This window comes from Styela clava, chromosome 2 (genome assembly GCF_964204865.1).
Source record: "Styela clava chromosome 2, kaStyClav1.hap1.2, whole genome shotgun sequence".
Classification (NCBI taxonomy): domain Eukaryota; kingdom Metazoa; phylum Chordata; class Ascidiacea; order Stolidobranchia; family Styelidae; genus Styela; species Styela clava.
The window spans coordinates 20,071,700-20,087,101 of NC_135251.1; the positions used below are offsets into that span (position 1 = coordinate 20,071,700).

The 15,402-nt window shown below is 32.2% G+C and overlaps 1 protein-coding gene across 3 annotated transcripts in view; it reads right to left on the reverse strand.

Annotated features, from left to right (window-relative positions):
• Positions 1-10,758, reverse strand: part of LOC120335852 (IgGFc-binding protein-like) — a 49,924-nt gene extending 39,166 nt beyond the window's left edge. For all 3 annotated transcript variants that reach the window (XM_039403467.2, XM_039403466.2, XM_078109715.1), the window contains exons 1-5: positions 10,489-10,758; positions 6,455-6,593; positions 3,858-4,098; positions 1,320-1,458; positions 829-997 (exon numbers count right to left, since the gene is read on the reverse strand). In XM_039403467.2, coding sequence (XP_039259401.2) covers positions 829-997; positions 1,320-1,458; positions 3,858-4,098; positions 6,455-6,593; positions 10,489-10,656 — 856 coding nt within the window. In that variant the 5' untranslated portion in view covers positions 10,657-10,758. The remainder of the gene's footprint in view (positions 1-828; positions 998-1,319; positions 1,459-3,857; positions 4,099-6,454; positions 6,594-10,488) is intronic.
• Between the last annotated feature and the right edge of the window lie 4,644 nt (positions 10,759-15,402).

Sequence of the window (15,402 nt, forward strand, 5' to 3'; positions counted from 1 at the left end):
TTACTTAGTTGTGTATGAGTTGAAAATATGAAGTAATACGATATTGGCCAGCAGCAAGTCGTGCTAGCAGGTCGGGCATTAACATACACAGCAGTGGATAATTTCCGCGACAATAATTAATGAAAATATGGTAAGAAAATAATCTGAGTAAATGATAATCCGACATATTTTATATAATGTTTGATTGATATGACGCAAATATGACAATGGGTCGCCAAATATTGGTATGTCATTAACGAAAATTATGTTCGCGTTTCCTTTTGAATTGTGAAACTGTTGTCAATTAGTTAATTAATGGTCCGAAAATTCATGGCTTCACCATATTATCTACAAAAATTACGAACAAATGATACTTTTCCTAGACAGTTAACTAATTTATTCTCAATTCCTCTTTATTTTAAATTGTATGGTCAAACTCTCCAGTTTATCAACCGATATACGACAAGTATATATAATAGTATATGAGTAATCGTTTTAGAATTTACACAAAAATTTTGCCTATTGACTGTTTATTTTAGTATCGTAAAAGCAAGCACAAATACAACATAAACGAGGTTGTAATGACATGTGGCGTTACTGCCTTGTGTTCGTTCTCAAATCACAAACTTATCTCAACGTCAAAAACATGTTTGTCTCCAAGTTGTACGAAAAAAGAGGTTAAAACAGATTTCATTACATACTATTTTATCTTTTGTATACTCGTAGTTTTAAGTACCTGAGGCGTCTAATTGGGATTGAATAAGTTCACCAGCATGATGACATCATTTACCTATTCAAACCTCATCAGTCTATATTACAATAAGAAGCATATATTTATCAAAAACTTACGGACAACTATAAACTGTACTGGGACTGTACTAAGAGCGTCTGACATCATAAAATTTTTCTTTCCCATTGTAATTCCATCATTCGATCTGTGATGATCTTCTACCATGATAGCAACAGGAATTTTACCCGTTGTATTTGACGCAGGTGTATAACGGATCAAGCAGTTTTCCTGGTAAAAAATATGGAGACTTCAAATAAATGTAAATCTTTAAAATGGGAATTTAGGATTTCATTGAATAAATATAGTTTAATTTTTGGGCCGTTCAAAAATGCATACACCTCGTTTTTCGCATTTTCGAAATAACAAAATAAATAAATACGAAATATGAAATTAAATCAAAATGAATTAATGTGTGTACTATGTTTTGAATGAATATCCGCCGGAATAACAAATGAACATCGTTGTGGAAGTTTTGGAATGTGCTTGTATTATTGATCGAGTGTATTAGTCCCATAGTAAGAGAGTCGATATAGCAAGATGTGATACAAACCTCGTCTAAAGTAAATTCAGAAAACAGAGAGCAAATTGTTCCACATTCTCCTACATGTCTTCCCAGTCGACACGTGACTTTGTCTCCGTCTGAGTCTCTGACAGCCAAATCGATGACATCTGGAACTCCCGCTCGTAATCTGCCAAAATATCATAGAAATACATTAAGCAAAATTATTTAAATTCGTTACGAAACTTAGTAGTAAATGTACTGATTTAAATTATTGATTTAAACAAACTTATGCAGCTTGTTTATTAAATTCACATCACGAAATGATGGCGATTTAAAAATGCATCGTATACAAACAATGGTAGCGACTAAACTAGCACACTCAATTGTCTTGCATCAATTTTGTCCCTATATCAGATAATTTAATGCTCGTATGATAAGTGACATTAAGGAAAATAATGTTGATATAAAGAAAAAGTAAATATAGGAATGATTGTGATAATACAATCACATGATTTATAAAATTGACTAGCAACATCTCATTGCTACTATGGCCTCGTCAGTCGTGGATGATCACACAAAAAGTTCTGAATATTACGAAATAAAGTTTGGTGAAATTGTAGGCAAGTGTCTAGCAATGAGTCACTGAGGCATGTCTGCCCATGGTATCATTTCTATTTCAGGTAAGGTCAGGTTTCCAATGATATTATCTTGCTAAAAGTGAGTTTAAATTTTAAACCCAAAACTAATATTATAATACCGTTAGTATTATTTTCATCACCTCTTACCTAGAAGGTTAGATTGTACATAATAAATATCAAATAAATCCTACATAATAGATTATAAATATCATCACTTGTTTAAAAGGTTTCCTGGCATTTTATAATAACCCATTGTAAAACGCGGATTTGTTTGTTGAGAAGGTTACATTTATAACAATCGAATCAAAATATGACTGTTTTATCACGTTAGTCGAATTTGAAGGTTATCAAACCCTGCGACTCTCTTGCACAACAATATCCTGTTGTCAATATCCAATCGTTGTCAGGCAATAAATTCAACTTAATGTCTTAAACCGGTATCATGACGTCATTGGTGCAATATTCAAATCGAACTAATCCGACATTGTAGTTTAATTAATGATATGGTGATACGATGATATGACCAACGAAGCTAAGCTGCAGCATTGTGTACGCCAATCTACAGACGCACCTTTACAAAATAATTTCAAAATCTCCGACTTATGTGCAACGGAAGCTTGCTTTTTGAAAAATTTTCAGACAGTATTAATGGTAAGGTTATCCATTTCTTGGAGATCACCTGCGTGAACCAAATACTGGAAGTATAAAACCGAATGACGCACGTTATTCGCATTTCCTCAAACCACGTACAATAGCATTTATTGAGTATCTCACTTCCGGTTAGATGCAATTGATTTGAAGTTCGTCCAACAAATCAATCACCCTGTCTGCTATGACGTCATTGATGTCGCCAGAGTGACATTATGGCAGTTTGATTAACTTTCTATCCATAAAAGTGCGTCATGACTACATGCAAATCTTTACTTCCGTTTCATCGCCGAGACCTCGAAAAACGCAAATTAGCGAAATAAGTAAAGTAGCCAAAACAATCTACATGATTTCGTAAGCCATCGTCAATAAAACACGACGGAAACTCAAGATTATTGGAAGTTTCCTCTAGACGTGACAAAATGCCGACATGCTCATGTCAGCATGATGGATGTAATATGTTCAAACATGCATTGAATTTGCTTTCGTTCGCGGAATTCACATCGCAAGCACATTTTTGTGGCGAGTTTCCGACCAAGTATCTGTGGAAGAAATCGAGAGCCATTTGGGTTAGAAAATTGAATTTATAACTTTTACTTATTTATTGCAAGAAACATTTCCATAATCTCAAAATATTGTAATTTTACCTTAATTGCTAGTGGCCATACAGCAATACAACAAACTTTCCCTTTTGTTAACATAGGTGGCAAAATATTTACGTGCGTCATTAACTAACGATTTGACTTCATTTTGAGAATGTTTATTCACATTTCTATAACGTTGTAGTTTCGCCAGTAAACAAGCAAATTTATGCTAATGTGGATGCGAGTGGAGGACGCTTGTTGCTTTTATGCTAATCCGTAACAGATAAATTCACAATTGGTAAATGGTAATTTTGTTGAAACTAATGTAATATGCCTCATATCAGTTTTGCATTTATCTGCTATCTAAAAGTTCTTTGAGACCCCACGTCAAAAACTTAGAATAAAATAGGCAGATATAAAATATATTAAATGGCGACTTAATTTGACAAATCTAGAGAGTACTTGAACAAAAAACCAATATTTCGTTTTTTACTCTTTAACTTGTTCTTGTCGTTACTTTTAACGGATTGAACTAATTTGATCACTTTTGATTTCTCATCATATTCTAAGTTTTGAATAACTACGCCATTAGATAATAAATTTCGGGAACATTAATTATTGCACTAAATACTTTAATTTACACGCAACTTTTTGAGAAATTGAGTCTAAAACTTGTTTTTACGTTATCATGCTAGAGTGACTAGACGTTATCTTACGTTATCATTGGAGCCATTGCTGTGACTGGTGAAGAGTTGGGTCCCCCAGTATCAGACCGGATTCCTAAATTTAATGTGGTGGTAAGAGCCCATTCTCCTCCGGCACCGACCACTAAATCTGTTAGCCAACAGCATTCCATATATGATATTTCAATTGGACCATCGTCTTCGAAAACCTTTTTAAAAGTATTACTTCCAAACATCCAATCTTCACCAAGATTAAATTCTGTACATTTTTCTCCTGCAAAAATAATATGCATTAATTAAATTTATATATTGCCAATATGTCTTCTTCAATCAAGATTTTTTTAATTGAATTGTGCAACTTCTTGCAGTCACCCTCATCAATTATATCAATCTTATTTTTTATAATATTGAAGACTACAATTCATCAATTCTTTTTGAAAATTTGGTTTGCTTAATTGTGTTGTGCATCACAATTTTCCCCTTGAAATCGTATGCTGTCTTTTGCAGCGTCGTGATATTGCATTTGGGCAGCAAATTTTGATTTATACGGTTAATTTTTTTAATAATAAATACTATGAATAATCTGTCTGTGCTTCGAAGATTTGTTGTGCAAACTTGAAACCTCATTAAATTTATTCAATTGACAAAAAATTGGAAAAAAATACTTCATAATTAATTGTTTTGAATGAAAAATTATATAATTTCACGCCAACATGCTGGTGGAGATGGACGATCAAACGCCATATTCTTAATAGATTTGGTAAATAATTTGATACCCAAAGACACACATAGTTCTCAGAAAGGCGATGTGATTTGGAAAAAGATTTGCAAAGTTTTATGATTTGGTGACAACATATCAGTATAAATTACATTTTAAGCGACGGTAAATTTATACAACGGAAATTTATTTGATGTTTCTAACCCATCATTTGTGCACCCATGCTATTTTATCAAATTATTTGATTAATGGTAAAAGTAAGATCCAATTTCCATTTTTTGTGAAATTATGTATTATATTAAAATTGTTTGCGGTGTCAAAATTGGCATAATGTTCTACATAACCTATTAAATACAGATCCGATAACATTCCAGTCTAACTAAATTCATATCTTATTTAAACGATAATACAGCAATTGAAAAGAATGATGTGAATGTAAGAAGGAATCTTTTCAGTGTGACAATATAAATAATCATATGACATACTCTAACATCGATGTGAACAATCATTCATTAAGTATGTGGCCGTGAATTCCTAACAACAATGCAGATTTTTATCATCAATGTGAGATTGTTTTTGCCACAAGAATTGTATGTTTTTATTGTTGTCGAAAGCTGTCGGTTTACGGTCAAAATTATAATCGGCTTGAGGAGTCATTAATACTCTTATAACGTGACGATAGGTTGAGTACTTTCCGATAATACTGCTAAAAATAAATTATATATGGACTAAAAATTTTAATTCATTTTTCTTCATTAAAAATTGTTTATTCCATATAATCAGCACAATACAGAATATCCCGGAATTTATTAAATTATCCATCCAATAACAATATTTATTAATTTTTAATAACTGTACTTTTGGGACATTTTCCATGACGTTGATAATAAAAAAGTTAAGTTTAACTTAAGTTGTCACTATAATTTAATCTCGACAATGCAAGATATTAATATATTGACTGGTGTTGATGTAGATATTAACATTTAACTAGTTAATCTTTTGATCGTGTAGGCTATTTGAACTTTGATTGGCACATTTGCATAAAAGCTTTAAATACTGTTTAGCTATCAAATACGAATTACTTCTGATTCATACGTGGACGAATCTAATTATTTGCTTGAATTCAAATTTACTTAGTTCATAAATACTTAACTTTTTGTAAGACGAGCAATATGCACCAGGTACATTTTGACCTTCGTAATTCGCAGTTTAAAGTGAGTTGATACTTATATCTTATTACTAAATAGTATATAACGTTAATGGGGTTCGTCAGACCGGTATATTAATTCATTTTTTTTCAAATCCAATGAATAATAGAAAATCCGACAATTATTTGATCATTTTCATGAACTTTTAAATATAAATTTTAGACGAACGGATTTTACAACATTGCTCATGTAAAGTAGGATATCTGAATCAATTGGGGTATTAAAAATAATATAAAATGGAGGGACATCTTCAAACAAAATGGTTGTTATCTGCAAGTTCATTACGCAATTGTCAAATAGAGATTGAGAGAAAAGGTTTATTCTTTGTAAGTGATAAAATCATGGTCAATATTTTAATGAAAACAAGATAATCAGGATATGTTTGTTATGTATTTTGTACCAAATTCAAGATCAAATCCTATTGTTACATCACCTAATACAATAACCCGCCATGGCCGTCTCTTTACGATGTCATAATCGAGCTTGTCACAAAGAAGGCAATATTCAAGGACAGTTTATTGCTGTTTATTTAGTTATAGGCTCCAATGTTGCTATAAATATCCAAACAACTGACTCACATAAATAGGTTGCATGAGATGGCTAGAAGTTGAATCCTATTTCAATAAGATGAGTAGTTTCTTATCGACATGAAGTTTGAACAAATCAAGCCTTTTAAGGAGATATGTTGATATGAAAACACTTACGGGTCGAAGCAACGACTCCTGAACATCCAAACATACAGAACCATCGCGCGTCTTCACCGACCAATGTTCCAGAAGTAATCGTTCGTTCATCACATCCAATTCTGGACAGTCGCCACCCCAATTTGAAAGTAAATATCACCTAAAACAAGAAATATATGATCAATCAATACATTTAGCTATATAAATTGAAAACCATTTGTATAATCGTTTATTGTTGTCAAATATAAGCAGGAAATAAAATGGGACAATGGTGTTTTTCTAGTTTTTGGTTTAGTTCATATCAGTCGATATAATGAGCGGGTGCCATTCACTGCGTTGTCTTGCGGTAATCGAGATGCTATCATGAGGCTTGGTTGGGCTAAGTCACCGACGCCTGTCACCGACTGACGAAAAACGATTTTGTTCACTTCAAATATTTTATTTAAAAATCATTGTAATTTATCACGTCAATATAATTGTTGGTAAATGAATGAAAGTACCAAACCCTTAAATTATGCTTCTGAAATTTTCGATTGTTCACTGCACCTTAAAAATAATACCACCATACTAAGTGAGGAAAAATGCAAAATTATTTTGAGAATGATCCTACATTTTAGGGCAGAAAATTATCACAGTACTCAACATATCAAATTAATACAAAAATGACATTTGAATAAACTGTGGCTAAAATGGTCATAAAAATTGCATGGTTAGTTCCGATTTTTATACTAACAGCAAATAGCAAACTTTCTTTTTCAATTAATTATAATTTCCCTTAATTATAGCTTTATAATAATATTTACGCTATACATTTGTCTCGGGGCATGATTTATATTCATTGGTAGCTTGTATTGTTTGTTGTTATCGCTTATCTGTTTAAGTTGTCAAACAATGGTCATATTCTGTCTGACCGAATGACCACTCGATCGAACCTATCTCGAATTTTTTTATGGCAACAGATTTGTGACTATAGCATGAAATGTTGCTTCATCTCATAATTTTTTTCAAAAACTTTTTCATTTGTTTGTATATGTTATTGAAACGCTAGTTAAATAACATAGATTAGTCTTAAGTGTAATAATATACAAGCATAGAACACACACAGAAAAAATTTAGTGAATAAAATAGAAACTCGTCATTCGTAATGCCGACACGAAATACAACGCTGATGAAAGCTCATTTTAAACGGAAATTTACGCGAAAAACAAAGTGGTCGATATCGCTCCACGCTTTAATCTGGTGTTAAAGTAATAATTTCCTACTTATGTTATAAAAAATGCAGCGTTTTTTAAGTTTCGTTATATTTTTAAAAGATAAGTAAACTCCTATAGGAAACAGCGGCATCAATTTCTATGTAAGCGAACTTAAATAAGTCCTAACATTCTCGCACTTAGTGTCTCAAACCGTTTTGCATTTTAATCTGGCATTTTGTAGCATTCTCAAATTTCAAGTAATTTTTGCTACATTACCTACATTAAAAGATCTGATAACATTTCAATGCTGTTGAAGACCAGTCTAGAAATCCAGTTTATAAAATTCCCTTAGTAGTTTGTGGAAAGAGTTCAGGAAAACAACGACTCACGGGGTCAAATCTATTATATGTTCCACGCGCCATTTCAATTAATCCCGATAGCAATCTATCAAACACTTTCGCTTGCGACTTTGGATTTGCTGATTTCAGATAAGGGTTAAATTTAGGATCAATTCAAATCACGAACTTGTCGTAAATAAATAAAAACATGTCACCGTACCGTTGTATCGTTCTTGGTACCAATTAATGCATATATACAAGTGTTGGTCATAGATATTGTATGCGATTAAAAGCAGTATTTTCCCCCCGAGTTATACTTTTGTTTATTGTCCCGTGATAATGTTCGCTTCAACCGATATAAACAATTTAATTTATATGTAATATGCAATTGTACACCAGAGACTCATGTAATTTATTTCTACATTTTTAAATTTGGCTTGTCAAAGCGGTTTAGTAAGTTTCGAATTAATTGTAGGCTGGCGAACCGTAACAATTAGACTATCTGTTAATGATTATCCCACCATCATCTTATCCAAAAATTTGGACTTGAAAAAATGAATATCACAAAGGAATACGCATTTTTTGGGAGTTTATATTCGCTGTCCTGATAAACATTGTCGAAGTATTTGGCGCCATTTTTAATAAATTATGTTGGCAGATGTTCCTAATAAATGAATTATATCCCCCTTATTTGTTTCCAAGTCTAGCTTTGACTAAGGCTATATTGATAAATAATTTCCGAACACAAAAATAGGAAAATTCAATTTATTGATATCATCAAATTTAATTTATTGTAAAAGAAGTTAATTGTGAACAATCCCCAGCCCATCTGCCCCAGAGTGGTGTATTTATGTTACGAGTAGTTCATCTCACGATTATTGCCATAAAAGATAGTCACAATACCGGGTATACGTTAGTAAAGTTTACAATTTTTTAAAACGTGAAAATTGATCTTTATATGATATAGAAGATAGATATCTATATAGAAATACGATCTTTTTCGAGTCGTGATTTAAGGCCAAGTTTGTATTTTTAATTTTCGATTGTCTGCAATTTGAGTTCATAATTCTCGAAATAAAAGTCGTAGTCCCAAAATATTGTGTATTGCTGGCATAGAAATTTTCATTTTTCACCTTTGTTGTAATATATTGCACTACGTTCAAATCGGACATTAAAAAGTTGTAACAACACTAATAACTGCTTTCCTTAAAGCTTGTGATTCAAAATCAATTAAAATGTAATTTTTTCGCATACTCGCACCGGTGAATACCTCGAAAAATGTTTGTACCATATTCTAAATTACCCAGCACCAGAATAGATATGTGTAATTCATTTGCAAAACTTCAATTTGGACATGTTTGTGCTATTTTCTGTAAGATTTGGCCAGATATGGATATTAATATAGCCATGGAGGACTAACTCACATCATCTGTAAAATAGGGGGAAAGGCGTGTTTAATTGAAAAAAATTGGCATTTGAGATTTACTGAATTTGATTTCGTGTTCTAAATAGGTTTAGTAAAGGTCTCTTGGGCATTGTCAGGGAATATTTTAATTTCATTAAAACTAAATTCGAGAAAATGCTCTAAGTACGGCGAGTAGGAAATTTTAAAATATAGGATACAAGTTTGCATTATGGGATGGAAAGCCGCATACCTAAAGATGAAATGACAGCAAATTAGATAAAAGCCATGCTCGTTGATTTGAGTGCAAGAATTAAAGCAAGAAAAACACTTTAAAAAAACTTGCATTAGTCAATATTATAAGTTCGAATTTTCCGTTGCGGCATGTGATCATAAGACTAACATTTAGGGAAAATGATGATACATATTCATGATAAAAAAATATTTGCTAGTTTTAAATAAGCACATATGTTTTGTCTTACAACTCAACGAACTAAAAGTCGTAAATTGTAATGACACTATTCATGTAATTGCTGTGTTGGTATTGGTGAAACACGCAAAAATGGAACAAACACTTTTGTTTTACCAAAATGCAAGTATTTTTCATCACTTTTCATTGTAAGCTATCAGAAACGCTTACTGACATCGAACGTGTATTACTTTGCAAATCTAATATTCAATATATCATATTGATTTTGAATTAACAAATGTAAAATAAATAAACGTGACGGCATAATTTCTGTTCCCTATTAAACGTGCACGACTTTAATACATACTCTGGTCTAGGCGAAATCATTAACAATTTGAGTTCAATATTTTTATGTAGTAGAAGCTACCATAACATTTAATTTTAACGTTCTCCTGGACTGAAATATCCTTACCAACGCATCCTTTTCAAGTTGAGCGATAGTTGGTTTATCGCTGGTACAAAAAGTCAAGTTATCGTTAAAATAAACACTTGATTTGCGGAATTGTTGATGATTTGTTATATCAACAACTCATTCATTTGTAATTTGCCTGGTGATATTTTAGGAAAAGTATGATAGGCGGCACTTTTACGCGCCAAAAGCTTTATAAAAAACTTTGCCGTGTGCCAATTTGGATCGTATTATAGAAACTCACCTCTCTATATGATAATGAAAAACTATCGCTTGGTTTCCACGATATCGATCCTCCACGAAAATGAGTTGCTTGAACATTGCCGGCCCCTTCGCCAATTCCAGCGACGATAATATAAATAACGATACCGACCACGACCGGTCCCATAACAGTGGTTTTACCGTACGACATTTGGAGACTTGCAGTCACTCAAACAGCACAATGAAACTTGAATCCACGGCAAATAATAAAATATATATAACTTTAAGTTATATGGAGTATAACTAATAAAATGGAACTGTGTGTAAATCAAGATAAGGAAGAATTAGGATAACTGCAATCAATTGAATATCGTATGTAATGTATAAAATAATCAATGAAAATATACACATTGTTTACTCAATAAATTTTCCAAATTTCTGATTTTTACTGACGTCCTTTTATTAACCGATATTTGAATGCTTTTGCAGTTTTGACGAAATTAGATGAAATTCATGTTAACAACAATGACCATTTCCACTATACTCCAAAATTAGACCGAAAGTAGCATCCAGCTGGCGACACCGATGTTCAAAGCGTACCATTAATACAAAAGACTCGGAAGTTGCAGCCGATTTCAGTTTATAACCTCAGGCACAGCAAATATATTAAATTTACGCTAAAACTTTCTTCTTTCTATTGAAACAAATCGTCTAAAATTTACCTTTATTTTAACGTAATGCAGTTTTCCAACGATGCCAAGGATATACAATATATTGTACTAATGCCACGCTTTTTACATATAGACAGCATGACATACTGATACCAGACATCTAATGCACGACTTGCACAAAACAATTGGTTTAATCTACATAAAACATACTGAATTTGGAACAAATTTGTTACAGCAATTTTTTGAAAAATGACATATAATTTGATCCAAAAACAACGTGACGCTCTTGACGCATATCCATATCAGCGTGTTAACGCGAAACCGAGTTTGTATAGGTTATACTAGTTTTTATACGTCTGTACAGATTATTATATAGCGGATCATTTTTTCGTTGACTTTTTGATATCCCACGAATTCAACCGTAATATGATATACCAATGCCGTAATCGGTGCTGTGTGACGTAACAACATATTTTCCAAAAATTGAGGTGAGAAAGTCGTTGTTGTCTCATGGCCAAAATTTTCTCGCCAATTTCTTTTTGAATTTTTATTGATTTGAGAAAAAGAATACCTGTGATTCTCAACAACGCAAAGTTGTTCACAAAATAGACAAATAAAAGAGTAAAAAAGTTTATAAAAAAGTAGACCGCACATTGATGTAAATTATTCCTGTTATACAACGCATGAAAATGGAGATATAACAGCTAAAACACTTTTGTTATCATACTTGAACTCGAACTTACGCTGAAAATATTTAACAAATAATGAAGACCACATGAAAAGTTTCAGGGTTTATCTTCCGTTGCTAATACCGATGACTTCCACAAACAAAAATATCGTAATAATCATCGAATGACGTTTGAATTTCTATCAAAATAAGCAATCCACAAAAGTTCCGGAGGCGGTCACGTCACCTGCGCCAGCATTCAATCAAACCACCTGACAAAAAAAACAAACCTGTTGTTAACCTCTGTGAAGTCTTTAATTGAGCGGCCTCAAAGTACTGATGATAAATATTCGATTATAGCTATACTTTTGAGTGGTTAACAAAATAGAAAGGTCATTCAGAAACGGAAAGTCAGACGTCTAATTTGTATTTATTAATCAGATAAAACCTACGACGACCTCGCCTATAAGCTTAAAACTAGATAATGAATCAAAAATAACTAAACAGGTGAATTAATCGTTTGGTGACACTATTAACGTCATTTTGGGTCAACATCATACCGATTTTTTCGGATATCAAGCTTCTGTATTCTTCGATAATGTTTGGGTAATCTAAGGCCCGTAGATAATCAAGGAAAGTAAAAAATTAGTATTTGTCATCAGTAACTATTAGCGACATTCGCGAGCTAATTTGCCAACTGTATTTTTGCATTTATACTTGTATGATGACATATGTGAAATGTCACAATTTATATAAAAGCCTTACAACGGTTACAAGCCTTTATTTAATACTCATTATAATACAAATAAATGTCTAATTCAAATATGATAGAGTTTCATTCTTCTGTCTTGCAAATATGAGACCGTCATGTGATTAATTATTTGAAAGTAAATCGAATATTACTGTATAAGAATCGTTTTCCTTATATTCAAAATATATGCCGTTGGCGCATCATTTTGGAAGCGGAATATCTGTCTAACATATTATATTCCAGGAAGCCACGCTTTTTTGTCAAAAATCGGTCCAAGTTAAAACAATTTTTTAAGTTGCATGTACAAAAAAGCATTGTTTTGGAAAGCCATATTGAGATCGGAGGAAAACATAACTTGCCTAATTAATGGCTGTTCATATTTGAAGATTCACGAATGGCTGCGAATCATGAGCATGTATATTAATTATAGTTCCGAGAAGCGAAATTTGCAAATCTGGATACTCCCTGCTGTCCATACAAATTATATATAAAAGCATTAGAATTTTGATAGCAATTGACAATGTTTGATTAATCAAATACCACTCTGAACCCACTCGCGCACTCAGAAATAAAGAGAATTTATGAATAACGCTATTTATTGAATATGATTCCGTGAGTATGAATCCACAATATGCATCGCTGCACAGACCTATTGATTTCTGCCGAAATTCAGTCAACAGACTTTAAAACCAGATTTATTTACTTATTCGTAAAGTATAAAAACATATTATGTACTTGGAATGTCATGATTTTGTACCAGTTATGGAAATGCAAATGATAAAGTACAATACGTAATATTTTTCTAGTACTTTGAATAGCAGAAAGTTGAGGTATAAACAATGAACATGCATATCCCTGTACATACATATATTCGCTAAAATATAGTAATATACCAATATATATCGAAAACATCATTTTTTTTAAAATCAATAACCTTTCAATCTTTTTGTTTGACTTTACCTTAGAAGCTTTAGAATGAATAAAGTTGTCTTCATCTCAGGACCTGTTCTGACCATGAGCGTAAGAACACAACTGCCTTGAATGAAATGGTTTGAGAGACATCTAGCGTGAAGATATATTTTAGATAAATTTACCTACGAACAGTGCTGGCAAAATGTCTTCCGTTGAATGTCAATTTTAACTTTATAGAATAACAATGCTTGATTTTAGCGTAGGTTGTGAAAAATGTTGATGGAAATACACAAATGGGGTATTTCGTTAACTTGGGTAGTTCGTATAGTCACCGCGTATAATCTTCCAGCTTGATTCCGAAACTCCTTAAAATTACAAATGCCTTATGTAAATATTGCATATATATGTGACAATACTTTCACGAGACAAACAAGAAATGAAAGTACTTAGGAACAACAACACGACGACTACATGGATTAAATATATTAACTTCGCATCAAAAATCACGCCCTCGTGGTGGATCATGTATGTTTCTGCTCCATCTGAGAAGAGAATCCCTGCTTGCACATCTACGTAAAAGGGAAATGAGTAGCTGGGAAATATCGCGTTAAGCTAGCAACGAGTTAGTAGGCTCTTATTTTATATTAAAAGAAACATGAACATAATGACGTCGGTACAAAAATGTATAAGAAATATTGTCGCGTATCACAGATTTAGATCAAACGCCTTAATTCGTCAAAATCGACATAGGCGAAAAACCTAAAATTCCACAACTTTCAAACTACAATAGCATGTCTATTCGATTAAAAGGGCGAGATTTTATTATTAAAGCATATAATATTATATATGTGGTACATCATCATTTTTCATTTATGTGTAATCTGTTACTGAAAATGCCATATTTTGTCAAAATCGACATATGTGAAAATCTTGAAATTTCACAACCTTCAAACTACAATAGCATGTTTATCCGATTAAAAGGGGCGAGATTTTATTATTGATAATTATTCTACTATATACACTCTTCATCCCACATTTTGAGTTGTTGGGAACAAAATTTTGCATTTATGATTTTATGTGTAATCCGTTTCTAAAAATGCCATATTACGTCGAAATCGACATAGGCGAAAAACCTGAAATTTCACAACTTTCAAATTACAATAGCACGTCTATTCGATTAAGAGGGGCGAAATTTTATTATTGAAGCATATAATATTATATATGTAGTACATCATCGTTTTTCATTTATGTGTAATCTGTTACTGAAAATGCCATATTTCGTCAAAATCGACATATGTGAAAAACCTGAAATTTCACAACCTCCAAACTACAATAGCATGTCTATTCGATCAAAAGGGGCGAGATTTTATTATTGAAAAATATAATATTATATATGTGGTACATCATCATTTTTCATTTATGTGTAATCTGTTACTGAAAATGCCATATTTCGTCAAAATCGACATATGTGAAAAACCTGAAATTTCACAACCTTCAAACTACAATAGCATGTCTATTCAAACTTCACAACTTTCAAACTGTAATAGCATGTCAATTCGATTATACGAGGCGATGTTTTATTATTGAAAAATATAATAGTATATATGTGGTACATCATTCAAGTTGAGTTGTTGGAAACAAAATTTTACATTTATGTATAATCCGTTTCTGAAATCGAATTCTTATTTGCAGCTCTGGGTACATGATTCCACATATGTCAGATAAGGCGTTTTTTACTTTGCTAATCAGTGTGTTTGTGTTTTTAAATCTACATGTATAGAAGGAACATGAGAATCGCCGACATAGCTGACTAATAGGATCTAACAGAAATGTTGAAAAGATAGAATGACCATAGATCTTAGTCATTCCATCCTACGCGCGAAAAACAAAAGTGGCATAAACAAAACGATTTTAACATTAGCTCTTATGGGGAATGTGATCACCAAAGCAGAAATT